Source organism: Anneissia japonica, unplaced genomic scaffold (assembly GCF_011630105.1).
Source record: "Anneissia japonica isolate Jap-2015-1 unplaced genomic scaffold, ASM1163010v1 scaffold1302_len1884557_cov193, whole genome shotgun sequence".
NCBI lineage: Eukaryota > Metazoa > Echinodermata > Crinoidea > Comatulida > Comatulidae > Anneissia > Anneissia japonica.
Genome location: NW_022736804.1, coordinates 1,411,395 through 1,433,919, shown reverse-complemented (window position 1 = coordinate 1,433,919; position 22,525 = coordinate 1,411,395). Strand labels below are relative to the sequence as shown.

Genomic DNA, 22,525 nt, shown 5'->3' with positions numbered 1-22,525 from the left:
CACTTGTTTACAGACTATAAAAATGCTTTTTCAAAGCAGTGTTCCCTGATTGGCTTCTTCCCTAGATGAAAGTCCAGTGTTTTCTGACATGAGGGTTCTCTTCCCCTTTCCTGGCCCCCTCACTGGTGCTGCCACTGGTGAAAACACATGATTTTTATTCCTTCCATGTCTCTTAAGATATACTGCCTGTGTTAAGCATAAAATGAGCAATAAAATTCAATATTTTAACTGCTTACTTATATATTTATGTAATGTACGGTAGACATCCCCCCCCCCCTTCTTTGGGACACCCCTATTAAGGGGACACCCCTTACTATTATTGACTAGTAATCACTTTAAGAATCTTCATAGTGAAATATCTGTACACAAATCAGCAAAGACTGTATTTTTCTGTTATTTATCTAATTGTTAGTTGATAACATATCTATAATTTTATAATCAGCAATTTTATTTTTAATTGATTTTTAAGTGTTTTTTCTCTTATCGCAGACAGTATATCTTTAAAGAGGCTTAAGCAAAATTTTTTTTATACCTTGTTTCGTGAATCCACTGCCTGCCAATAATGATGATTTCGAATAAAAATAAAATTTTATTTTTTTTGGCCAGTTAGTGTACCCGCCACCAAAAAAAAATGTAAATTTAAGAAGAAAATAAAAGTTTTCTTTATTTTTATTATGTCCGCCTCTGCCTTGAAATCTCCAAAAATAAGATATGTATATTTCTTCCTAATTATACAAATTTAAAGCATTAAACCATCCCATTACTACACTGTTTACATTCACCAATAACATTTTTATTTTCTCCTCTGTCTGGATGTTTTTGGCAATACTATTTGCTAAGTAAGAAAAAAAAATGTATTTTTATTTTTTTTTTCTGACGATCTTTAAAAAAAAAAATTTGCGAAACAAGGTTTTAAAAAAGTCTCGCCTTAAGCTTTTTCCAAACTATCAAGTGTCATGTGACAAATATTTGTGATTTGCCCGTATATGGGCATAGTGAATTCATATCATGCCATATATGGACATAAGGCTGTCATATTATACCTATATAGGCACCTGATAGTGTACACAAACCTATGTTCTTTGTCCACATTATCAAATTTCCTGTGACAAGTTAGTGTGATTTGGCTTTATGTTGGCATCCTGATGTCATATTACACCCATTTATAAACATAGCACAGATATTTGTCACAAAAAAAAAAAATGATAGTGTGGACAGACTCTAAAGCTCTTTCCACACTGTCACATTTTATTTTACTTTTGGGACCAGCGTTTCTTTCCATGGTTTTAAGAAGCTTTGGTCTCTAATTTGAATAATAAGGATAAAAGACATTTGTTCATTTGGGACAACAGAAAAGTGACCTTTAATTGGAGGCAGTCTTTAAATGGAGGGATCTTTAATTATAGGGAGACCTGTACATTTAGTTCACCCATATATGGATGTGATATGACATCATCATGTCTATATATGTGCACATAACAGGCATTTGTCACAGAAAACTGTACCATGTGGACAGACCCTTAGTTTAGAGAGCATCACATAGATGTGTCCTGTAATTGGAATACTATCTTGCTGTTACTAATATTCTTGGTTTTTTAAGTCTGTCACAATGTTCATAATTATTGATGAAGATATTGAATAAATGCCAAATAGACCGAGAAACTGTTGTCCATATCCTTCAATGCAAGTGCTAATCCTATTTGTCGAAAATTGAGATTTTATAACTTCTTATTCGAATCATAATTTCAGAATTATTAAAACGAGTCTTCTTATTCATATATTTATCATTTACAAACAGAACAAAGAATCAGTTTAAAGGTGTTTACCAACTTATATATTTGAATTGAATAATTTGATATTAAGATATTAACATTTTTTTTAACTAATATATTGGAACTGTCAAATTAGTTCATAAAACAGGAGAAATGTAGCTGTTGTATATGCAAAAACGAAGACGAATACACCCTTAGGATTGGATTGCAAAACCTCCCGAATGTTAAATATGACAATATAGGCCTAAACAGGGAGTTGTTTTTTTTCTCTCCGATATAAAGATCAATCCAAAATATTGTTGATACAATCTAGTTTCGAATTTCCATAGATAACAGAAGTCGTCGTGTGTAATAATGTAAGTTTTGTTTTTCATTATTCCTGTACATGATATTTTATGTCATAATGTTTAAGACCTAATGATCTAAAATGTGTATGACGGTACAGTTATGTTGAACGAGTGAATCCATTCTTTGGGTGACGTTTTTGTCACGATCGAAAGCTCCCTAAAATAACTTACCAAACGATGTTGTTGAAATAATGTATCGGTAATTATACTGTTGATTAACCACTCGTAAATGTGCAACGCAGTGTCAACAGTACCGTAATGAATTAATGTTGTAGATTTAAGTAATAATTCCTTTTCGTCACAGGGTCATTAGCAATATCTTACACGAGTCAAACCAAGGATATTTCTTAAAAGTTATCGGTCAAATAGTTTTTTTTCTGAAGGCCGAATCGTGGTTTACATATAATAATCGTATCAATAGATTTTCTGCTGCTGCTTCCCGTGCTGATTATGCAAATACAAAAATACCAAACACTTAACGCATTTTTTGTTAGATATATGCTGTTTATTTTTATTTTTGTTTTTGTTTAGTAATTTGTACGCACTACACGTGTATACATTAAAGCTATACAAGTATAGACCTATGTTATGAAAAATATGGAATCCGTTTATTCTTTTTACAATTATGATACAAGTTTTTTTTTGCATAAGCACCCTGAATTTCACACTTTTCGTCACAATAGCCACCGTGTTACGCACTTCGGAAAAAGGTCAATTGTGACCGCTTAAATACCTGCCAGTAAGACATTACATTTTAGTGGATGGAAACTCAATGCCGATAATTAAGGTTTCTAAATCACAACTAAAAAGCTACATTTATGATTTACACTAGACACGGTAACGATACGACGACACGATAAAAATGCGCTCCGTGTTGAAGAATAAAAATGACGCGATGATATGTCGATGTTGTGTCGTTATCGTTTCTAGTGTAAATTTAGCTTTAGACGTAACACTAACATGTCACAATTGACAGGCTTCACTTAAGCATCGCCTACATTTAAGTGCACGCTTATGAGTTTAAATTTTTCTTATTTTGTGTTCAGGACCTACAAAAACGTTAACAATGTTGTTTCTTACGTCGCACGTTATGATTTTGAAAACTTTACTATCTGTCTCACTATGCAACACCCATAAATTTAAGAATACGAAGGAAATAGGGGTTAAAAATAAAAGGAAAATAGATAATAATAAAGGACATCGATTTCAACGGATAACGAATATCACGTCAACCACCATAGAAAAAGCGAACTGTAGGCCTACGAAATAAGAGTTCATTATCGGTACGTGCAGACCATAACGATCAGGGCCTACACAGCTTTAATGATAGTTTAGAATTTGTGCCAACATCCACAAAAGGCAACGAATACGAAAATGTGATTCTTTAATCGGGTATTATGTTGTCACCAGGCTTTTTGGAAATCGTTTCTGCCTGTTTGTGGGGCATTGACACAAGACGTCATGGCTACCTGTTTGTAATTGATAAAATGGAATTGAACATTTAGACAGTTAAAACTATGTAGGACTGTCCATTTCTTTATCTACCACTGTTATAATGCACTCAACCAAACATTAGAATTCGGTGGTCATCCAAAAAAGGTGACGTGAATGAGTGATAACCCGCTCAAACATTATCCAAATATTGGACGGGTTTGCTATTGTGTTCTTTACATAGAAACTAATACAGACCAAATTGCTTGGTTTTGATTGGTTATGCCACTATTATGTAATAGATGCTATTGCCGATGAACAAACTTTTGATTGCCGAATATGTATTTACAAATAAACATTTACTATAATTTTTAAACTGATAGCTACTAATTGACATGTTACAAAGGAATATTGCTTACAAGAATAAAAAGATAAACATATTTAAAAGTAGGCCTATACATTTAGTAATTCAAATGAATAATCGCTACAAAAAAAAAAAACAATACTGATATAATATGCACAGTTTGCTTGGAGATTATCGGACGTGAACTCCATCTGGTGTACAGTTTTGCTGTTTACTGGTCTAGCTTAAACTGTGGCTTTGGTGACGTAATGCGATTGCCTGCCATAAATCATATCAAAACAGGCAACATTATACATAAATTACCATATGCATATTATATTTTTGTTCCCATTTGATAATGTTAGTATGGACACCAAACATCATCTTCATTACGGTAATGGTCATGATCCTCGATCATTATCATCATCATCATCATCGGCATCAACATCATCAGCATCATCATCCTAATCAAAATCATAATAAATTCGCATCAATTATTACACGCTCAGCAGCGTGGAACAATGCAGTCAATATTGATGCATTCGTTACATTTTAATGTACCCTTTTTGTTTAAACCTCATATTCACACACATTTCGATGGAAAATAACATCCAAAATCATTTTTAGCCCAACTTTTCTTCATATCTCAAATCACTGCCGATCGTTTCTGGTGACAGAGGCACCCCTTTTATACATTCTTTGGAAAATCTTTGTTGGTACCGTAAACAACGAACCCACTGTTCTTATAATGCTAGCTATTTCAACATTATCAGTTAAAGACGCAGTCATAGACGGCCCATTGATGATGTCCACTTTGATACTTTGGCATTTCTGAGAGATGAGTTACTTTATGCCTTTACTTCAAAGTAATGCCGCAATAAGATTTACTGCGAAACATTTTTAATGTCCACGTTGACTGAGCGACGTCACGCAAACTTCGCCATACATTTGAGATTAGATAATCAACATGCATTTATTTCATTGCCGTTATCATGCAGTTTTCAGTACTAGGCATGGAACTTCTTATGAAGCACTTCGGAACTGAGAAATGTTCCGCGTGTTGTTGGCCATGTTACCGCGGTAATTCTCACAAAGGTTAACTGTTCAACATGCAACAAGTCTTCTGGTTTCCTTTCCTCACTCCTGCTACCTTTGGCACTTAGCATTCGTTATAGTTCACATCTTCAAGATTACTGTGATGGCGTTACACAACTGTCACTGGAGAGGATGGGGTATCTTCCACTAACTGACGGCCATTTATAAACGTCGACAGATCGTAGAATCTAACCTCGACACACGACGCTGATAAACGCGCTTCGGGATCATCATCCCAGCCGTCCTGAATCGTTGCTGAAACTATGTTCATACCCTGCAAAAAAAAAAAATACTCATTAATCCATTTCCTGTAAAAGATAAGACTGACCGATGTAGTTTTTTACAGGCAATAAATATAGACATAGACGTGCCAATCTGCTAATGGAATAATAATGATAGACAGTGTTACAAAAACAATCAGGTGCATTATGAAGTTATTTAAAAATACTTTATATACAGAACTGTAAAATCAAAATGTAAATGTACCAACGGATCGTCTGAACGCAAAGTGACTCTAGCGATAAAGTTATTAATGCGCGTGTAATCACGCACACCAGTTCATCTAAATAAGTCACAAATCTGGAAATCTAAGTAGCAATTATTTGCAATAACGCGTACTTGAATGCGTGAGCATCCATACGCGCCATTAGAGATTTTGAAATGAGTCACTATAAAATATACACACCGTAACTGTGCTCCAATCCTCGGGTATTGGAGGACGTAACCGACTGTATGCAACCATTGTTTTCATCTTCTCCATCGACGGATGGCCTGGAATTTTATCAGCAAACGGTAGTTGGTGCTCGTGAGCATCTGAGTAAAAAAAAGTAGTATTCATTATTTGTGCATTATAATTATTGGTATGCCTAAGATACACTTTAACAATGTAATGATATGTAAAATACATTTTTAACATAATGTCTGTACTGAGCTATAACAAACTTGAACAATAAATTTAATATTTGAAATGTACTTTGTATATTGTAGTCAATTATTGACTTTACATTAACAACTAAAACGAAAAATCGTTTTTGTCGACCCAAAAATCCCTTTTGTTCATAATCTTTTCAATGAGCTCAAAATTATTGCAGTACATTAAAATGCTTTACATTTAATTGGTGTTCTAAGTAATAATTAACATTTGAGCAAATTTGTATAGGCCTATGTAAAATTAATTTCCAAAAGGACATGTCATTGTGAACTATGAACTCAATATTCGTTCCTTTGTTTTTGTACAGATATTTAAATTGGTAATCAATTCAAGAATTCATGGCAGAAAGCCCTCAAATCAGCAAAAACTTAATTAATTCGGGTGTCTCATGTCAACAACTTATTCGACATTTCAACATAAGCAATTCAATGGTTTAACTGAATTTTTAGTTTTACCACAAGTAGCAGAAATGTACGCGTGAGATTTGCGTTAGAACCTCTTTAAGTAATACTTACAACAATATTCCAAAATATTATGACCAATATACCATTACTTCCATTTATAAAAATCATCATTCATAAAATCAATAATAATGATGGTACTAAATACTGGGTTCTTGAAGGATTTCTCCAAAACAACAATGTTTTAAAAGATAGAAACGACTTACAACCAGTGACGTCACATCTCATTGCGATCTCCCATAAGATCAAAGCCATCGAGTATGCATCCATTTGTTTGAATGCTTCTATGTCTCGTAAATTGACCTTGCACTCAAGTGCTTCCGGTGCCATGTATCTCGGGGTTCCGACCTGAAATAGAAAGTATCAAATTAAGCAATCCAACGAAATGATAAAACTAGTTCAGCTTATGATTCCCAGACCTGTTATTTTTAAAAGAATTACAGTATTTTTTTTAAAATTGATGTTCTAATTTTAATATTGTATTGCGACATTTGTCCCTTCTTTTTGGAGGTTTATAATATAAACTGAAATTGAAACTAGTGTATGACCTATAATTGATTTCCATTTATGGTTGAACTCCTGTGCCAAATATAAAATCCTTAAAGATTTTCCATTTTCCCATCGATAACTTGCTTACCGTAAATTCTCAAATAAGCGCTTATACAATTTTTGGAGGCTTCAGTGCGGCGCTTATTCGACAGCGGCACTAATTAAGAAATATTGGCGCGGCGCTTTCATCTCACGTATTCCCGTAGTTCAGTAGGCCTATCATAGGTCCTACGTCATCGTAAATAAACGTTTATGAAATGCTTGTGTTTTCATTGTGTTATTTATGCATATTAACACTGTACACTTAGTATTTAAAACCTTGTTTCTCAAAGTGTTTTATTCACACAGGGCAATACATACTCTTGATTAAAGCGCCGCGGCACTTATTCGAGAGCGGAACTTAGCGAAAAAAGAAAAAAAAAAATCAGTTTTGGCGCGGCGCTTATTCGAGAGCGGCCCTAATTTGAGCATTACGGTAAACCTGATTTCCATTGAATCGTTACACAGTCGCTACAACGTTTACACTGCAATCCTTGCACTGTGCGTAGCTGTCCCCAACGCAATCGGGTACGCTCTCAGATTCAACTGACCAATCAACGTCGCCAACAGAGTCGGCGATAGCGTGTAGCGATTATGGAAACCAGGATTTATTCAAAATTTGGTGGGTATGAATTGTTCGTCATCGTTAAATACCGTACATACGAATATAGCTCTGTGAACACTATCGAATTATAATTATGTGACACATTTATGTAATGTGGCTGTTTATGCGTATGATGATGTCATATCACAGATCAGGGGCACTGTCACATTTATTTGTCACATAACATTTGATAGTGTGGACAGAGCTTAAATGATGTCCATTTTGTTATGACTCAAAGATATATTGTACCTGTCCGTTGTTAGCCATATCATCAGTTGATGAATTTGGGTCGAGACGAACAGCAAGTCCAAAATCAGCGATAGCGCAGGACCCATCGGCTTTCACAAGCACGTTGGAACTCTTCAAATCTCTATGAGCGATGGGTACCTTCCGTAAACCATTCGGAGAAAAGTCTGAATGCAAATGAGCAATTCCACGGCACAGTGTCAGTCCCATTAGACAGAATTGCTCCCAGTCCAACGTATTCATTTTAATATAGTTCATAACACAGCCATTTTCATAGAAACTCGTAACGATCCACAATCGCTGATATGTCTGACGTCTCTCTTCGGCTGATATAAAGTTAACAACATTTTCATGCGATAGAGAAACCGACGCGTCAGTGAACAGATCTTTCTCAACGTTCCATGACGTTGAGTCATAGGTGTGAAACACCTTCACGGCGACGTCTTTGATCTCGTCTCGTTGTTTCCATTCCGCTTTCCAAACTGCCCCATAACGCCCCCTGCCAATTATATAATCTAATGTTATTTTCATGTTTTGATTGTAGTCGTGAATCGGACTCTCGGGTGGTGTGTCGGCTCCGATAATCTTCTGATCGCTTCCTTCGGATGTTATATCGACGCTCGTGCTTTCTGCGTTGCTCGATGGTCTGCCGTGTTTATAGTCATCCATCAGCCGACGACGTTGCTTAGCAACTGCCATGCCGAACAACGAGAGCACAATAAGGATTAACAAAATACCCGCCACAATTCCACCCACAACATATTTAATAATGTTCTGGCCTTGGTTTTTTTTATATGTTGTTTCTTTATATGTAGTCCGAAGATTTTTATTACTTGTAGTTGATTCTAGGGAAAAAGCAAATAATCTGTCAAAGCACTTAGTTTTAACATATAGAAATTAAAGCTGAAATGTAAATATCTCGAACAAATAATTTTGGCATTGAATATCTAAGAGATTTCTTATTAATCTTATGGTCGATGTAAAGGCCTAATATTCATTCCTTCGTTCATTCATTTATTCATTTATTTGCATATCTATGATTATTTTTAAAAAGGATGGTATCCCGAGTAGCTTTATCATGTCATTGGGACCCTACCAACATTATTGAATGACTAAAACAATTACGAAAATAAATAAATAAAATGAATAAGTAAATAGGCTCATGTGTCTGAGGCTTCGTATTGTAGGTCTAATGGCAATAGCCTGAACCATCAAACCCGATCCCGAGGTAGGCCTACACATTTAAAACTGAAAAACTGAATAAGAGAAAACTATTCTTATAAATTTCAGAATGGCTGCGGTTAATGTAATGATATAAAAAACACAAGATACTGGAGATTCTATGCGCTTATTACCATAAATAATAAATACTATATGTAATAAATAATAATAAATAAGAAATATTCAAGGCCTACTTTTGATTCAGTTATTAGGTCTCTATTACTAACCTGTGGAGGAATTAGTTTCTTTTCCTGAACCATCATTTTTACTCGGGTCATAATTTTCGGGGTTAACAGTAAAGTTAGAAGTGCAATTTGAAACATAACATTGGCAGTTAAAATCCTCCTCTAAAGTTCCTTCACACTTCTTGTTCTGCTTAACATACAACTCATCAGTCGTATCAACAGGAAAGCAACCAGCCAACAAACTGCCTTCCACAACCGTATCATTGTCATGGAATTTCGTTAAAAGAAAACATTCACTGTCCATCTCGCATTCGACCGAGGGACATACTACATGACATTGGTTTCTGCCGTCTGCAAGTTTCTTGCATACGACATCCTCTCCCGCTCCTCCCGTGCACGTTGGACACCAAAGGCAATTGCTGAACTCAACGACGCAAACTATAAAGAAAAGAGAAAATAACGTATTACTATCAATTTAAAAAATGGTAAAAAGATTAATAAACTATTATATATGCTTATCATGATTTTAATAATTGTCTGATAGGCCTAGTTTATTTAAATTTTTTATTTGATTGACATTTTAATTGGAGATAAAATTTGTGAAAAACTCAATTACCGACATATTCATGTACGTATACTATCTAGAATCTCGAAAAGATGCCTATGTCATCTTGAAAAGAAGCCCATTGTCTGCTTTTCGAGATAGGCTTCTTTTCGAAGCTACTGTTTGCAAAAAGGGAGGTGGGGGGGGGGGTTGCTTCAATTCGAGATGGGCTTCTTCTCGAGATTAAGCCCATTGGCGTGGGCTTCTATTTATTACGGTATTTATCTATGTAAACTGAAGTTCAAAAGTAGGACTACATATTGGCCTATTTCAACATTAAAAAAAAGGATTACACCCGGTAAATTAAATTCATGCAATTCATTCGTAATTGTATTCATCTCATCATCACATTTTTATGAATTTATATAGAACAAATTATTGATCGTATTTTGATGTGTTTAGAAATAGAGTCGAAGTATGAATTTAATTGTATTAATAGGCCTCTTATCGGAGATTATACCTTTTGCGATTCAATCAATATCTCAATATCTTAAATTGTTTTAATGAGGCCTATTAAATGTAATATTTAAAATTGTAAGCCTAATAGGAAATTTAAGATTTCTTTTACTGCATTGTTTCCACTACCGTGCGAATCACATTCTGTTGTTGACTATGCCTGCTAAATGTATACTCATGATTTCATCTTCAACCTGCAAGTTTAACCCTTTTCTATGCATTATGTATTGAGGTTGTCAATCTCGCTGGGTTTTTCTGTAGGTCATACTGTAGGGTTGTAAATCCTAAGTTTCATTGTTGATACTTTAAATGTTTTACTCACACAGTAATTTTATGTAGGCCTATTGTTTAAATCAAACCCGGGAACAAACCCGTCTATATTTCATAGCTTTCACTTTGATCGATGATGGAAATGGCGGAACGGAAGTTTCAACTTCTCAGTCAACCAGCGGTTTTTATCTGCCATGACTTTAGTGTACTGTACCACGTTACAGACTTTTCACGCGAACCAAGTTGCTGAACAATTAAGACTGATTAAGCTTAATGTCCGACAGTGATTACTGATCTAGCCAGGCTTCGGAGGAAAACAATTTTCGGATATATTGTAGGCCTGATTTTTCTAAGACACAAAAAGGCCGGGTGTTTCACGAAAAACTCGAGATACAGATTTTTGAATATTTAAAAACTGGTGGGAAAAGTGTGGTGTAACACCCATTTCTGTCCTTAAATTTATTCCTCATGAAATTAGCCAATTATATTTACAGCATAGATTACGTCATCATGTAATACCATTTTATATATTTTGTATCGAAGAAGTACGGTACCATAGAATTAAAACGAAACAATACTATTGTATGGCCTCTTTTATATCAATATCACGGAAGGAAAGAGAACCCTATTATGGCCTACAACATATTTAGAGCCAATTAGATCTATAACATATTTTATGGAAAAGGTAACAATTGAATACCCGGTATTGAATAAAAATAACAAAACAGTATTGCCGTTGATTATGGTTTCTACAGGACTGATGATGACGCCATTGATACCTTTGGTGTACGCTTCGACAACAAATTACAGTACGTGATATATAAAACGTCACGTGACAAAACTTTGCGTGGCGTGATGTTATGATAAAAATTCAACCAGTCCTATTTATTATACTGTACTGCGATATAAAATTCAAGGCCACCCGTGGGAATTATATCGAGAAAAATACTACTACTAGGTTTTGAAATTAGTACCGGTAGTTTCGATGGTTCTGGATCAGTGGTGAATTCAATCATACAGAAATAAGAAACACTTCCAGAAACACTTGTGTTCCCGAAACACTTGTGTTCCCGGATGAAAACAGGGTCCTACCATGAATTTCTTGATCTCGATTATATAATATTGCTCGATTTAATTATTTCCTTTCCCTAATTATGACAATCATTTTCGACCACCCTAAGTAATGAGGATTCATAAAATTTGGATTGCTTTCCGCATGTTCTTGAAGGGAAATAGAGAGTAGTGTACCGATGTGAACTTGAGGTTTTTAGTTTCACATTGTGTGATCCGGTGGTCGATCCCTTTCACCTTTGACCCACTGCGTAATTCAATAACTATCTATTATGCCTACGCATCATGACTCATATTTAAAAAAAAAATACAATAATATAAATTTGGAAAGTTCTCATAGAAATATAAGTGAATAGATCGACGTTTAGTAGAAACGTCTAATTTTCAAAGAGACTTTCAAGTGTTAATTCAGGTCTAAAAAGAATGTGTTTAACACTCAAGTGTAGTTAGAGATAATATTTCTTAATACCACTGTCCAATTTGCATTTAAAGAATTGAGTCAATGCTAGGGAGGTATTATATCGTATTTCAAAACTCCTCAGCATGTGGTGGACGATCAATAAAATGCTCCATTTAGGATAAACCAGTGTGAACTATATAGAACGAAAGCTCTGTTGAATGCCATTCAGGTATTAGTGAGAAAAATAAGGGTTTATTGTTCATCAAGTTTACTGGACAGGCGGGAGATATATATACAACATCAAGTCGTTACTATGGTTACATAATAGTCGTCTTTAATATAGTTATGATTAACTCAGAGATTACTGTTTAAGTAATAGAATCAAACAACTTAAAGTTCATATAAACACTGAGTTGTGAAAGTACAAATAGGCCTCTTAAATTCTTACTACGTATAAGCTTTTGATATCATTGCTAGTTGGTCGAGAGATGCACATAGGCCTACCTACTTCGCTATGACCCCAACATTTAGGTTTATTTTAGACAGAACGATGAAGTCATGAAATAGGCATGAGCTAAAGCATTCGTTCGGTGTGTTCTGGACGAACATTCTTCCCGGCGTTTTGAGGAATGTTCATTTATGTGGTGAGGCAGGTCGAATGGTCCTCAACGTGTAACTCTCCACCGGAATAAAATCAATAATGATCATGTATACTTTCCGGGAGGATGTTCTATTTTGCAGCATGACAATCTTTACCAGTACCAATTGAGAAACGTAGGCCTAGATAAACTTTCTAACCTTGCCCAACATAAAAAGGGGAACGCCCAGACCCAAACCCCCATCTAATCAGCAAAGCCCAACTGGAAGGCCTTACCCTGTGCATTCTTCCAATTCTTCATTGCGTGGCAAGATTATATAATAGGCCTAACTAAACAAAATAGTATATTCAACAATAAAATATGAAAAAAAAAACGCAATGGTGTTGTTCATAACATAAGGAAACTAATATTATTACCATAACTATTCGAGCATTGTCCTCACGAGTAATGAAAAAATACAGTTGTTTATCCAAATTAGCCTCGGCGTGGGGTTTCCAGTAAATGTCACGATATGCAATGACTGTGGCCAAACTACTGCACTTTTTGACATTTTAACGACCTTTTGCCGTTAAATCTCAATATTTACCGTAGATCCTGGAAGGGGTCATGGTTCTCGAAATCAATCTTTGATAATGAGGTATTTCTCTATTCTTTTTATTTCTCTCTGTGCATTTATATAGCCTTACAAAAGTGTACGTTCTTTCAATGCTAAATGGAAAGGGGAAAAAATCGGAAATTTTGATTTATGAAAAGACTGAATTTTTAAGTCTTTTCAAGTCAAGACTGAGGGGTACCAGTAGAAATGGAATCAATGACTCGTTCCTCGGGTTTATGGTTGTAAAACATGAACATGAATTTCCATGGTTAAACATTACGTCAACACTGTAGTCTGTAAGCATAGCGAATATTGGAAAGATCAGAAAAAGTACCGTGAATTACACGATAACAAAACATAAAGTATCAAAAACATTTTATATGGTACCTTTTTCGTCCCAAACAAAACGATTCGCGATACGAGTGAGTTTGGAAAAAAATATATCTTGAATTGTATTTTTTTTTTGTATAGGCCTACTTTTGTGATATTTCGAATGTGTAATTTTTTTTTATTCTTAATGTGCTTTGAATTGTATAATAAATAAATTATATCTATTTTTGTCCAGCTGTTTTTTTTTTGCTCTCTGGGAAAAGCGCTTTATAAATCCAAATAAATAAATAAAATATAAATAAATATGACTATGTTAATTGTAATAGATCTCGGGGCCGACCTTCCACAAGACTATCCGATTCATTTATGTTTCCAAATCTCAATCATCTTTTTATTTTAAGCGAATTGTGCCTAACCGTTAGTTGCTTGATTTTCTTGATTTTTACAATGGACTTCCAACTTTCTTCCAGATATTTAAATTGATGCGATTGTCATTATCGTTCATTACTGAAAATAATCAAGTTAAATATGCAAATCATGATAAATATTATGTTGTATAAATTATATAGGCCTATGTGTTTGAATTAGATTTACTGTAGCTCCGGCGATAGGAACAGCTATGTAGATATGCTTGTTCACCAGTTTTGGTTTTTTTCTTACTGGTTTGCTCTTTTGTTATTGTATTTTGTTATATACCGGTACTATTTATATTTAATATTACCAGTGGAAGTTGAAAAAAAAAATTAAACTCGCACACAATACTTCGTTTCTACCACTTGTATGATCGCAATTGATCAAGGACCGTACAAGTAGGCTATTAGTGCGAAAGGTCATGAACTAAAATTGGGGTAAGCCAGTGTTTATCCACATCCATTAGTTCAACTTCATTAGTGTTTTATGATTCAACTCATATTATCATGTGGAGTCAAAAGCAACAAATTGAATTTTTCACTTGCACGAACCTGCTGTTTGAATAACAAATCAGACTGGTTCTGCCTCGGTGACGACACTTTTGACCTCGGGTCGCAATAGGAGTCATCTTTGACCTTGAGGTTAATTCGGTGCCATTTCAAATTCATTTCATTTATATATGGGGAAAATATGATGAGTGCTGAAAGTAGCTTTAGAACAGCTAGCTTAACCTAAAATCGTACCCATCGTTTGGCATACATTTCTAAATTCGGAAGGCCCTCTGATGTGATGTTTAGGCCTATAATTTAAAATTGCAGTACTGTCTATTGTTCAGAATATTTGTATTGTTATAGACCTACTGTATATATATATATATATATATATATATATATATTAATGCTTCTTTACAAATAAATTTCTTCTTTATGATTGAAGAAATCATATTAAATCAATGAAGGACTATCAAGTATAGTTTTATGTCATTATCAGTAAAATCACGGTGAATCGATTAGTTTTTATAAACTTGTTTTTCTTTTAAATCTTAGAATAAAGGAATGAAATTAAAGTATTAAAATTGTTTATAATTGTATTGGCCTAGGCTGGCAAAAGCAAAGTTTAAAAAAAAAATAATAACAAATAGGTATATATGTTTATAGTAATTGTTATTGTCGTGATGGAATAGAAAATAACTGGATAGACCTATTTGGAAATAGGTCTATATGCTCATCAAGATTTTTTTTTTGTGCACTAAATTTATCTTGATTCGAGGATATTGCTAAAGTAAAACTGAGGCCAGGAATCACCAAATGAATAACTTTACTATGTTATTGGCCAAACAAAAATATGATATTGTGTGAATCTTTTGAGATTTCCATTGGCAAGCAAATGTCATTTAGCACTCTCAGTGCAATAATGTCGTCAAGAAGTGTCCCACGGGACGTGAGCTGACGCTGTCACAATATATATTAATGGGTTGTTTACAAGCCTTATAAGTTACACACTCATAAATCACCAGTCATCATTACTTTCGACGTACTTGTTACCAGGTCAGCATATAAACAACACCTATAGGCAATATTTCCGTGGCATAAATAAATCCGCATATCTTCGTACTCTACTGTAGTCCCCCAAAATGCGCTTGGATTGTGATTACGCATTGAGTCAGTATTTAACCTATTTTCCCCTAAGGGTAGGTTGAACTTTCACTATAGGCCTATAATAAAATTAGTTCCACTTCACAAGTTTAAAATTTAAACAATTTAACCAAGGTATCTGACATGATAAATCTTATTACAGTAGAATCCATCCTATCCTTTAGGACATCCATGTTAAGGGGACATCCCTACGAAGGGACACTCTTTCGGCCACGAAATGAGGGAAAGTAAAATGTCTTAACACTACGACCAACCCCTATTCAGGGGACACCCTTTAAAGGAATAATTATTTGGTTCCGAAGGGGTCTACTGTAGTTACATGTTCATAATTAATGCGACCCTTCTTGAGGAAATTGGGTGACGTAAAACTCACAAATGAAATGACAATTCGCATTTGGGGGCAACACCATAAAAGCATAGGCAATTACAGTAACTGAATAGGTCCTGGCAGCTTCTTCTTAATTTATATTGTGCCTTTCTTCTTAATTCGATTAAAGGTCCCCAATCCTGATTATCGCAAGTCTTCCGAAAATAAACACAGTTTCTCCGGCTCCCGTAAGCAGCAAAAATATCCTGGAAAATAAACCAATTTTGTTCGGTTCTTAAGGTGGTCGATAGAATTGAATTTCGGAATTTTCTTGTTCACATCATCATATTCATCATCATCACACACACTTATAGACCTACATTCTCTCTCACTTCCATCCGTTTTCCATACTGTAACCATAGAGCAAACATTTAGGTAGCTCATTCGATCTGACTATCAATAACCAACTTTTTTTCGGACAATCCACAGAAGAGTGAATTCTTCGTAGTCTACGCTTTACTGACTTGACACTCTCTTGTACTTGTGTTTGAGAACTCTCAGAAAAAACTGTCTGCCCATCTCGGAAGATCCACCTTCAGAAAGTTAGAAAAGCAGTACCAATTACTGAGGGACAATGACTTCGTGATCTACGCCTATTATTGACTTGGCACTCTCTTGTATGCCTTGTTTAAGAACTCTCAAAAAATAGTCTGCCCATCTCGGAAGATCTTAGCCGGTCGGCCACCTTCAAAAAGTTAGAAAAGCAGAACCAAGTAGGCCTACTGATGGACACTGACTTTGTGAACTACACCTATACTGACTTGGCACTCTCTTATAATGCCCTTCAAGAACTCTCAGACAACATTGTCTGCCCATCTCGGAGGATCTTAGCCGGTCGTCCACCTTCATAAACTTAGAAAGGCAGAACCAATTACTGAGTGGCAGTGACTTTGTGATTTACGCCTATACTGACTTGGCACTCTCTTATATGTCCTGTTCAAAGTACTCTGACAACATTGGCTGCCCATCTAGGATCTTAGCAGAGACAAAGTATATAGCCCTCTGTGCCAACTTTGTCGGCTTTTCCTGTGGGACTTAGAGAATCAGGAGCCAAAGTACGGCAATTTGCTCTCAACCCATATTTCGTAATGTAAACTTGGCACCTCCCTGGTCGTTCATGTAGGTACTTCCAGGCAACTATGGTGGCCTAGCTCGAGATATCGGAGCCAAATCATTGCTTTCAACAATTTTAAGCATCATGGATTTGATTGGTATCCGTGACAGTATTTCACTTTTAAAGAGTCAACAACCCTGTCCAAACAGGAAACAGTTTCCTTGTACGGTTTGTGCCGACTTGGAACTTGTATAATTGCTCGTTATTATATTTTGATAGAGTCTGTCTTCGTTCGACAAATTCAATGCGATAAGGGACAGTGCTTTTGGTTTACTGACAATTGATTTCTAAATTTGGCAATACGCCAATTTGGCGTGAAAATGAAAAAAATGTAGGAAATGCGTAAACAACTTGGAAAATATTAATAAATGGGAATGCATTGATTTGAGACAACGTTGGCGAACAAAAGCAGACATGTTATTAAACTACGGTTTCTGTAAAATATTACAGTAAATTAAAACTAATGAATCAAATGATTACGTATCAGAAAGCAATTCACATCGTGTCTTAAATTAAAGAAAAGATTCTATCCATCATAATTGAATGAGTGTTGTACTGCTTATCTTATGTAATACTTTCTAGTAACTTTATTAGATAAAAATTTCATAATTGTCTTGTAGTATATACAAGATATACGAAAATCTCCGAAGTGTAAGTTTACCTTAATACAATAGTGACTGTTGCTTTAAAATCGTATCCTCGACACGATAATAATTTGATAAAGTGTTAGACATCAACATAAATACTAAATCATATTATTAGTCATGTGATTGTTTCAGGACACCTTTCAGCGACGAGTAGGCCTATACAGTTTAATTCTCCCATGATTTGCGCTAACAATAACACCATTCACCATTACCGAATACTTTTTAAAATGCTTAAATTGTCAGCTTTAGCTCCTGATTCCACGCTGAGATCGTTTGCAATACTAGAAGCCATGCAGTATGTTTTCATAAAAATCTCTCTTCAAGTTACAAAGTTTAAACTACTGAATTATAAATAATACGTCCCGAGTTGTTGGGTTTGTTGGATGTTTTAGCACCTGCTGTTTCAACAACCCCTGTTTAAACTACTGTACTGAGTTACACGTCCTGTGTTGTTTCGTTTGTTGGATTTTTTAGCATCTGTTGCTTCAACATATGCAAATGTTCATTCTTTTATTTCATTTGATTACTATAGGCCTAAGTATCAAGCGTAAAGTGAATTTCCGAGTAGGCCTACGAAAATATGATAATAGCGATTGTATTACATATCATACATCGATGCAAGGACGCCTGTGGTCATACAGTCCTAAAATATGGCATAAATGACATTCTATAGACTTTCATTAGTAAAATACAGTACACTACCTTAATGTTCAAAATGTGAATAATCTCCCCAAAAATATATTAATTAGGTTTGATTTTTTTCTTAGTTATAGATTAGCTATAGATGAATTGATTTCATCTTTTTTTTAAATTTGTATTACCGTATTTGATTTTTACAACTTGATCCATTTTTCTTTGATGAATTTTTCCATGTTCCTTTGTTAGATTTGATTTGTTTGTTATATTTGTTCATTTGGCTCTATTTTGCATGCACTCCTCAGAGACGACATGCTACTGTTTTGGGACTGATATCAAATAGTTGTATCCTACTGTACCGTATCAAACTGTAAACTATACCTAACATCATAACGTCAGGCATTTATACTGTAGTTTTTTGTAGGCCTATATAAAACCTTTACTGGTAATCTGATCGATGATTGCTGAATTGCGAAACTCTGCGAGAGCGAGTTTATCATGTTGATCCATTAAATGAGTAGAACAATTGGCTTCATTTATTTTTGCTGCATCAGTTTAATTATGCGGAAAGGTCGCATTATTTTTGGATGCCATAACGTGAATTGCTTCCCCGAAACAGAAGTAGAAAAAAATGCATTTCACCAGAGCATATATGTGTCAAGGTGATTATTAACAGGACAATGGCTCAGTACCGAATGAATCATAAAATAAACATTGTATATACTATTCATGTAAATTGTTTAAAACATTTATTTTTTACAATATACCGGTAGGTTTCTGTGTCATCCTGTATCTAAATTTTATAGTTCCACGCGAATGATTTCCACAGTTCAATAGAGATAATGGGTCAAATTTTGATAATACATGTATTATTTGTTTAAACCGCAACAGAAACCAAAATAATATGTGAAATATTTACATGAAGGTTATACTTAACAAACCTAAACCGTAAAAATGAAGTGTACGCCAATGGATAGTAAAAGTAGCTAAAGAAATAAAAACTACTGTACACTTTTTGGGTCACGTTTGTAGCCTATTATATTTTTCTTAACTATAAGCATGGTATTAGTAGTAGTAGTATTAATCTTTGAATGTATCGACAAACATAACGAATTTCCTTGAACGTAAAGTTATGACCACTGCAGACGATCAATAATACCAACAACAGCATGGGTCGATCAATATCTTTTTGTTAAAATAACATAAGTTTCATATTCGATCCAAGTTGCTTTGATTTGCTGTCTTAAATTCCACTACATTACTTTAGTTTTTGTTAACAAACGTAATTACGAAGTTCCTTTTCAATATAGTTTTGGGTTTTTTTCCCCATCTGTTTTGCCAGGAGACAAATATGCCATAGGCCTATAGCCATCCCATAGACTTTATCTGAAGTTGTCGAACAGTTTCGGGAGAGGGGCGAAGGAGGGTGAAACGGGACATAATTATTGTCTGTCAGTGGTCAAGACATTGAGCATAAAATTCCAAATGTTCGGCAAAATATTTGGCCATCTATAGGCCTAATATCTTTTTTGACAACTCTATAGGACCGACACAGTAGTCAGTGACCTGTACGTACTTACCCAGAAGAACTGTAACGATCAGAAATGGATATATCCGTTGGTAAGACGAATTCATGTTTGTTTTTTCCTGAAAGTCGGTGGCTATAGAAGTAAGCCTAATAATATCACTTCAAGTGCATTAGTGTACGTCCGTTTTTATATTACCACATCACTCAAACAATCCAACATGTTATTAATATTATTAGTAGTATTCCTCCTAGCGAGACTAACCCGTCCTGCTCAGCTGAGTGATGTTAACTCGTTGTTTATTATTCCTGTGAATTAGATGATATCACCACGTCACGGCTTCAAGTCCTCTATAAAAACGAAGATACTCCCAGTTGTTATACTAGTATCGTTCTTCGAAACGACGATATATATAAAAAAGACATGAAATAAAAACAAAATCGCAGTATCTTTCCCGCTGAAACCGACAATATTCGACTTGTTTTCGTTACGGATTTAAACAGACTGAGAATTTTCAACTCAGTAGGGTATTTACCAACCTGCGAACTTCAGAATGAAGCGGTGACTAACAATTCATGGCTGGGTGATTTGAGGTTCAACGGTCTCTGACAGATCCTTGGAAATTGACTGAAGGCGCAGCAGCGACAACCGCCCAATAACATGGGGTTTCCTATAAACTTTCTGGAATATTCCATTTTACAAATAGGTAAAATTACCAATTGTGAAATACAATAATTAATAGATTAAACATATCTTCTTTTTTTTTTAATTTATCAAGCATTAGGGGTTTGTTATATTTCTCAATAACGTTACATATTACAACAATAAGCTATTTTTTTAAAATGTTATGCTAATTTAATATTCCAACATCTCGTCCATGATGGATTGATCTATACTGGCAGGACAAGGGTGACTTCCCGGATAAGAGAGAACGAGAACGAGTTAAAGTACAGTATTTACGTTTTTGATCCAAAAAGTTGGCGTTTAAAATTATGACATCACATCCTGTTTATTAATTCTCAACAAAAATATTTTTATTCTATAACTTGGAATAGTGACAAAGTTTCTGTAATTTTGTGAAAGTAATGTGCTACTACTCATTTGCAATATTAAATATTTCAAATGAATAGTAGCACATTACTTTCAAAACATTACAACAACAATTTTTTTTTTAATCGTCATCGTTTCGTCGTTAACAAAATAAACATCCTGGCTTTCTTTTATGTCAAACACACAAGGATCCAGAAAAAGATTTATATACATTTTCGCCCTTCATAGGATCGACTTTCCTGAAAGACTGTACGCTATAGCGTAAGCCTACTTTGGCTAAAACACCATTAGGCTGAGCTATCTTAATTGGTATCGTCACATCATTACCGAATAGGCCTAATTATCATCATCATCATCATCATCACCATCATTGTCATCATCATCTTCATCAATTTTCAGCAGCATCATCGTACGTCATCATCATCACCATCATTATAATTATTATTACTATTATCATCTTCATTATTATTTTATTATTATTTTTATTATTGTATTATTATTTTTATTATTATAGTTTTTGGCCTATTATATTATTATTATTTGGCTACGACAGTTTAATAATTTGTCATTATCAATACTAATTATCATTAATGAAATAATATTCAGTCAGAGGGCTTATTTATGGTCTGTCTCTTATACACATCTAGATGTGTATAAGAGACAGATTATATTATTATTATATAATAATTAGTATTATTACAATTATTATTATTATTCACTAACATTATCATAATATTATCATTATCATAATCATCATCTCCACCATCACCACAACAACATATAATCACCATCATCATTATCATCATCATCATTTATCATCACCATCATCATTATAAACATCATCTTCATTTTCATCATCAGCATCAACTTTATCATCATGGCATTATCGTCAACTTCATCATGGCCATCATCATCAATCATCATCATCATCATCATCATCATCATCATCATCATCATCATCATCATCATCATCATCATCACCATCATCATTATCATCATCATCATCATCATCATTATCATCATCATTATCATTATCATTATCACATTATCATCACCGTCTCAGGTAATAACATCCACTATTGCTGCACATCGATATCCTTATTGATTGTGCAAGGCGTAATTTTTTTATACAAGCTAGCTCGGTGGTCTTGGTTATGACAGGCTAGTTATCTGGAGGTCGTGGGTTCGATTCCAACCCCAATCTACTGTGAGATATTTCACAAGTATTTGGTAACGTACCGGTGTTGGTAACGTACAGGTACAGGTGGGCAATAAAAACATCGCTACTGAAATTTCCTGCAAACAAAATCGAAATAATCATAGTTTTGAAGACGTTATCACATACCTGAAAATCAACACACATCATATAACTTTACAATTATAACTTATTAATTATCTATCAATTAAAAATTTTGAGTTAACTACATAAACTAGGATCATGATTATAATTTATAAGTCAGACCTTAAATTTAGGCCTAATAAGCAGGCATATTAGCATAAAATAGGCTTTTCCAAATGTAAACAAATTAAATATTACCAAATTTTGCAAATAATTATACATGAATTGCAG

The 22,525-nt window shown here is 34.4% G+C and overlaps 1 protein-coding gene across 1 annotated transcript; it reads right to left on the bottom strand.

The window, feature by feature from the left end:
• Positions 1 to 2,602: 2,602 nt before the first annotated feature.
• LOC117116880 (TGF-beta receptor type-2-like) lies at positions 2,603 to 20,535 on the bottom strand. The gene is made up of 6 exons (XM_033260995.1): positions 19,960 to 20,535; positions 9,267 to 9,662; positions 7,822 to 8,663; positions 6,587 to 6,728; positions 5,674 to 5,801; positions 2,603 to 5,262 (listed from the first exon to the last, which is right to left on the bottom strand). Exons 1-6 carry the CDS (start codon positions 20,012 to 20,014, stop codon positions 5,098 to 5,100), a joined length of 1,728 nt encoding a protein of 575 aa, XP_033116886.1. The 5' UTR covers positions 20,015 to 20,535; the 3' UTR covers positions 2,603 to 5,097.
• Between the last annotated feature and the right edge of the window lie 1,990 nt (positions 20,536 to 22,525).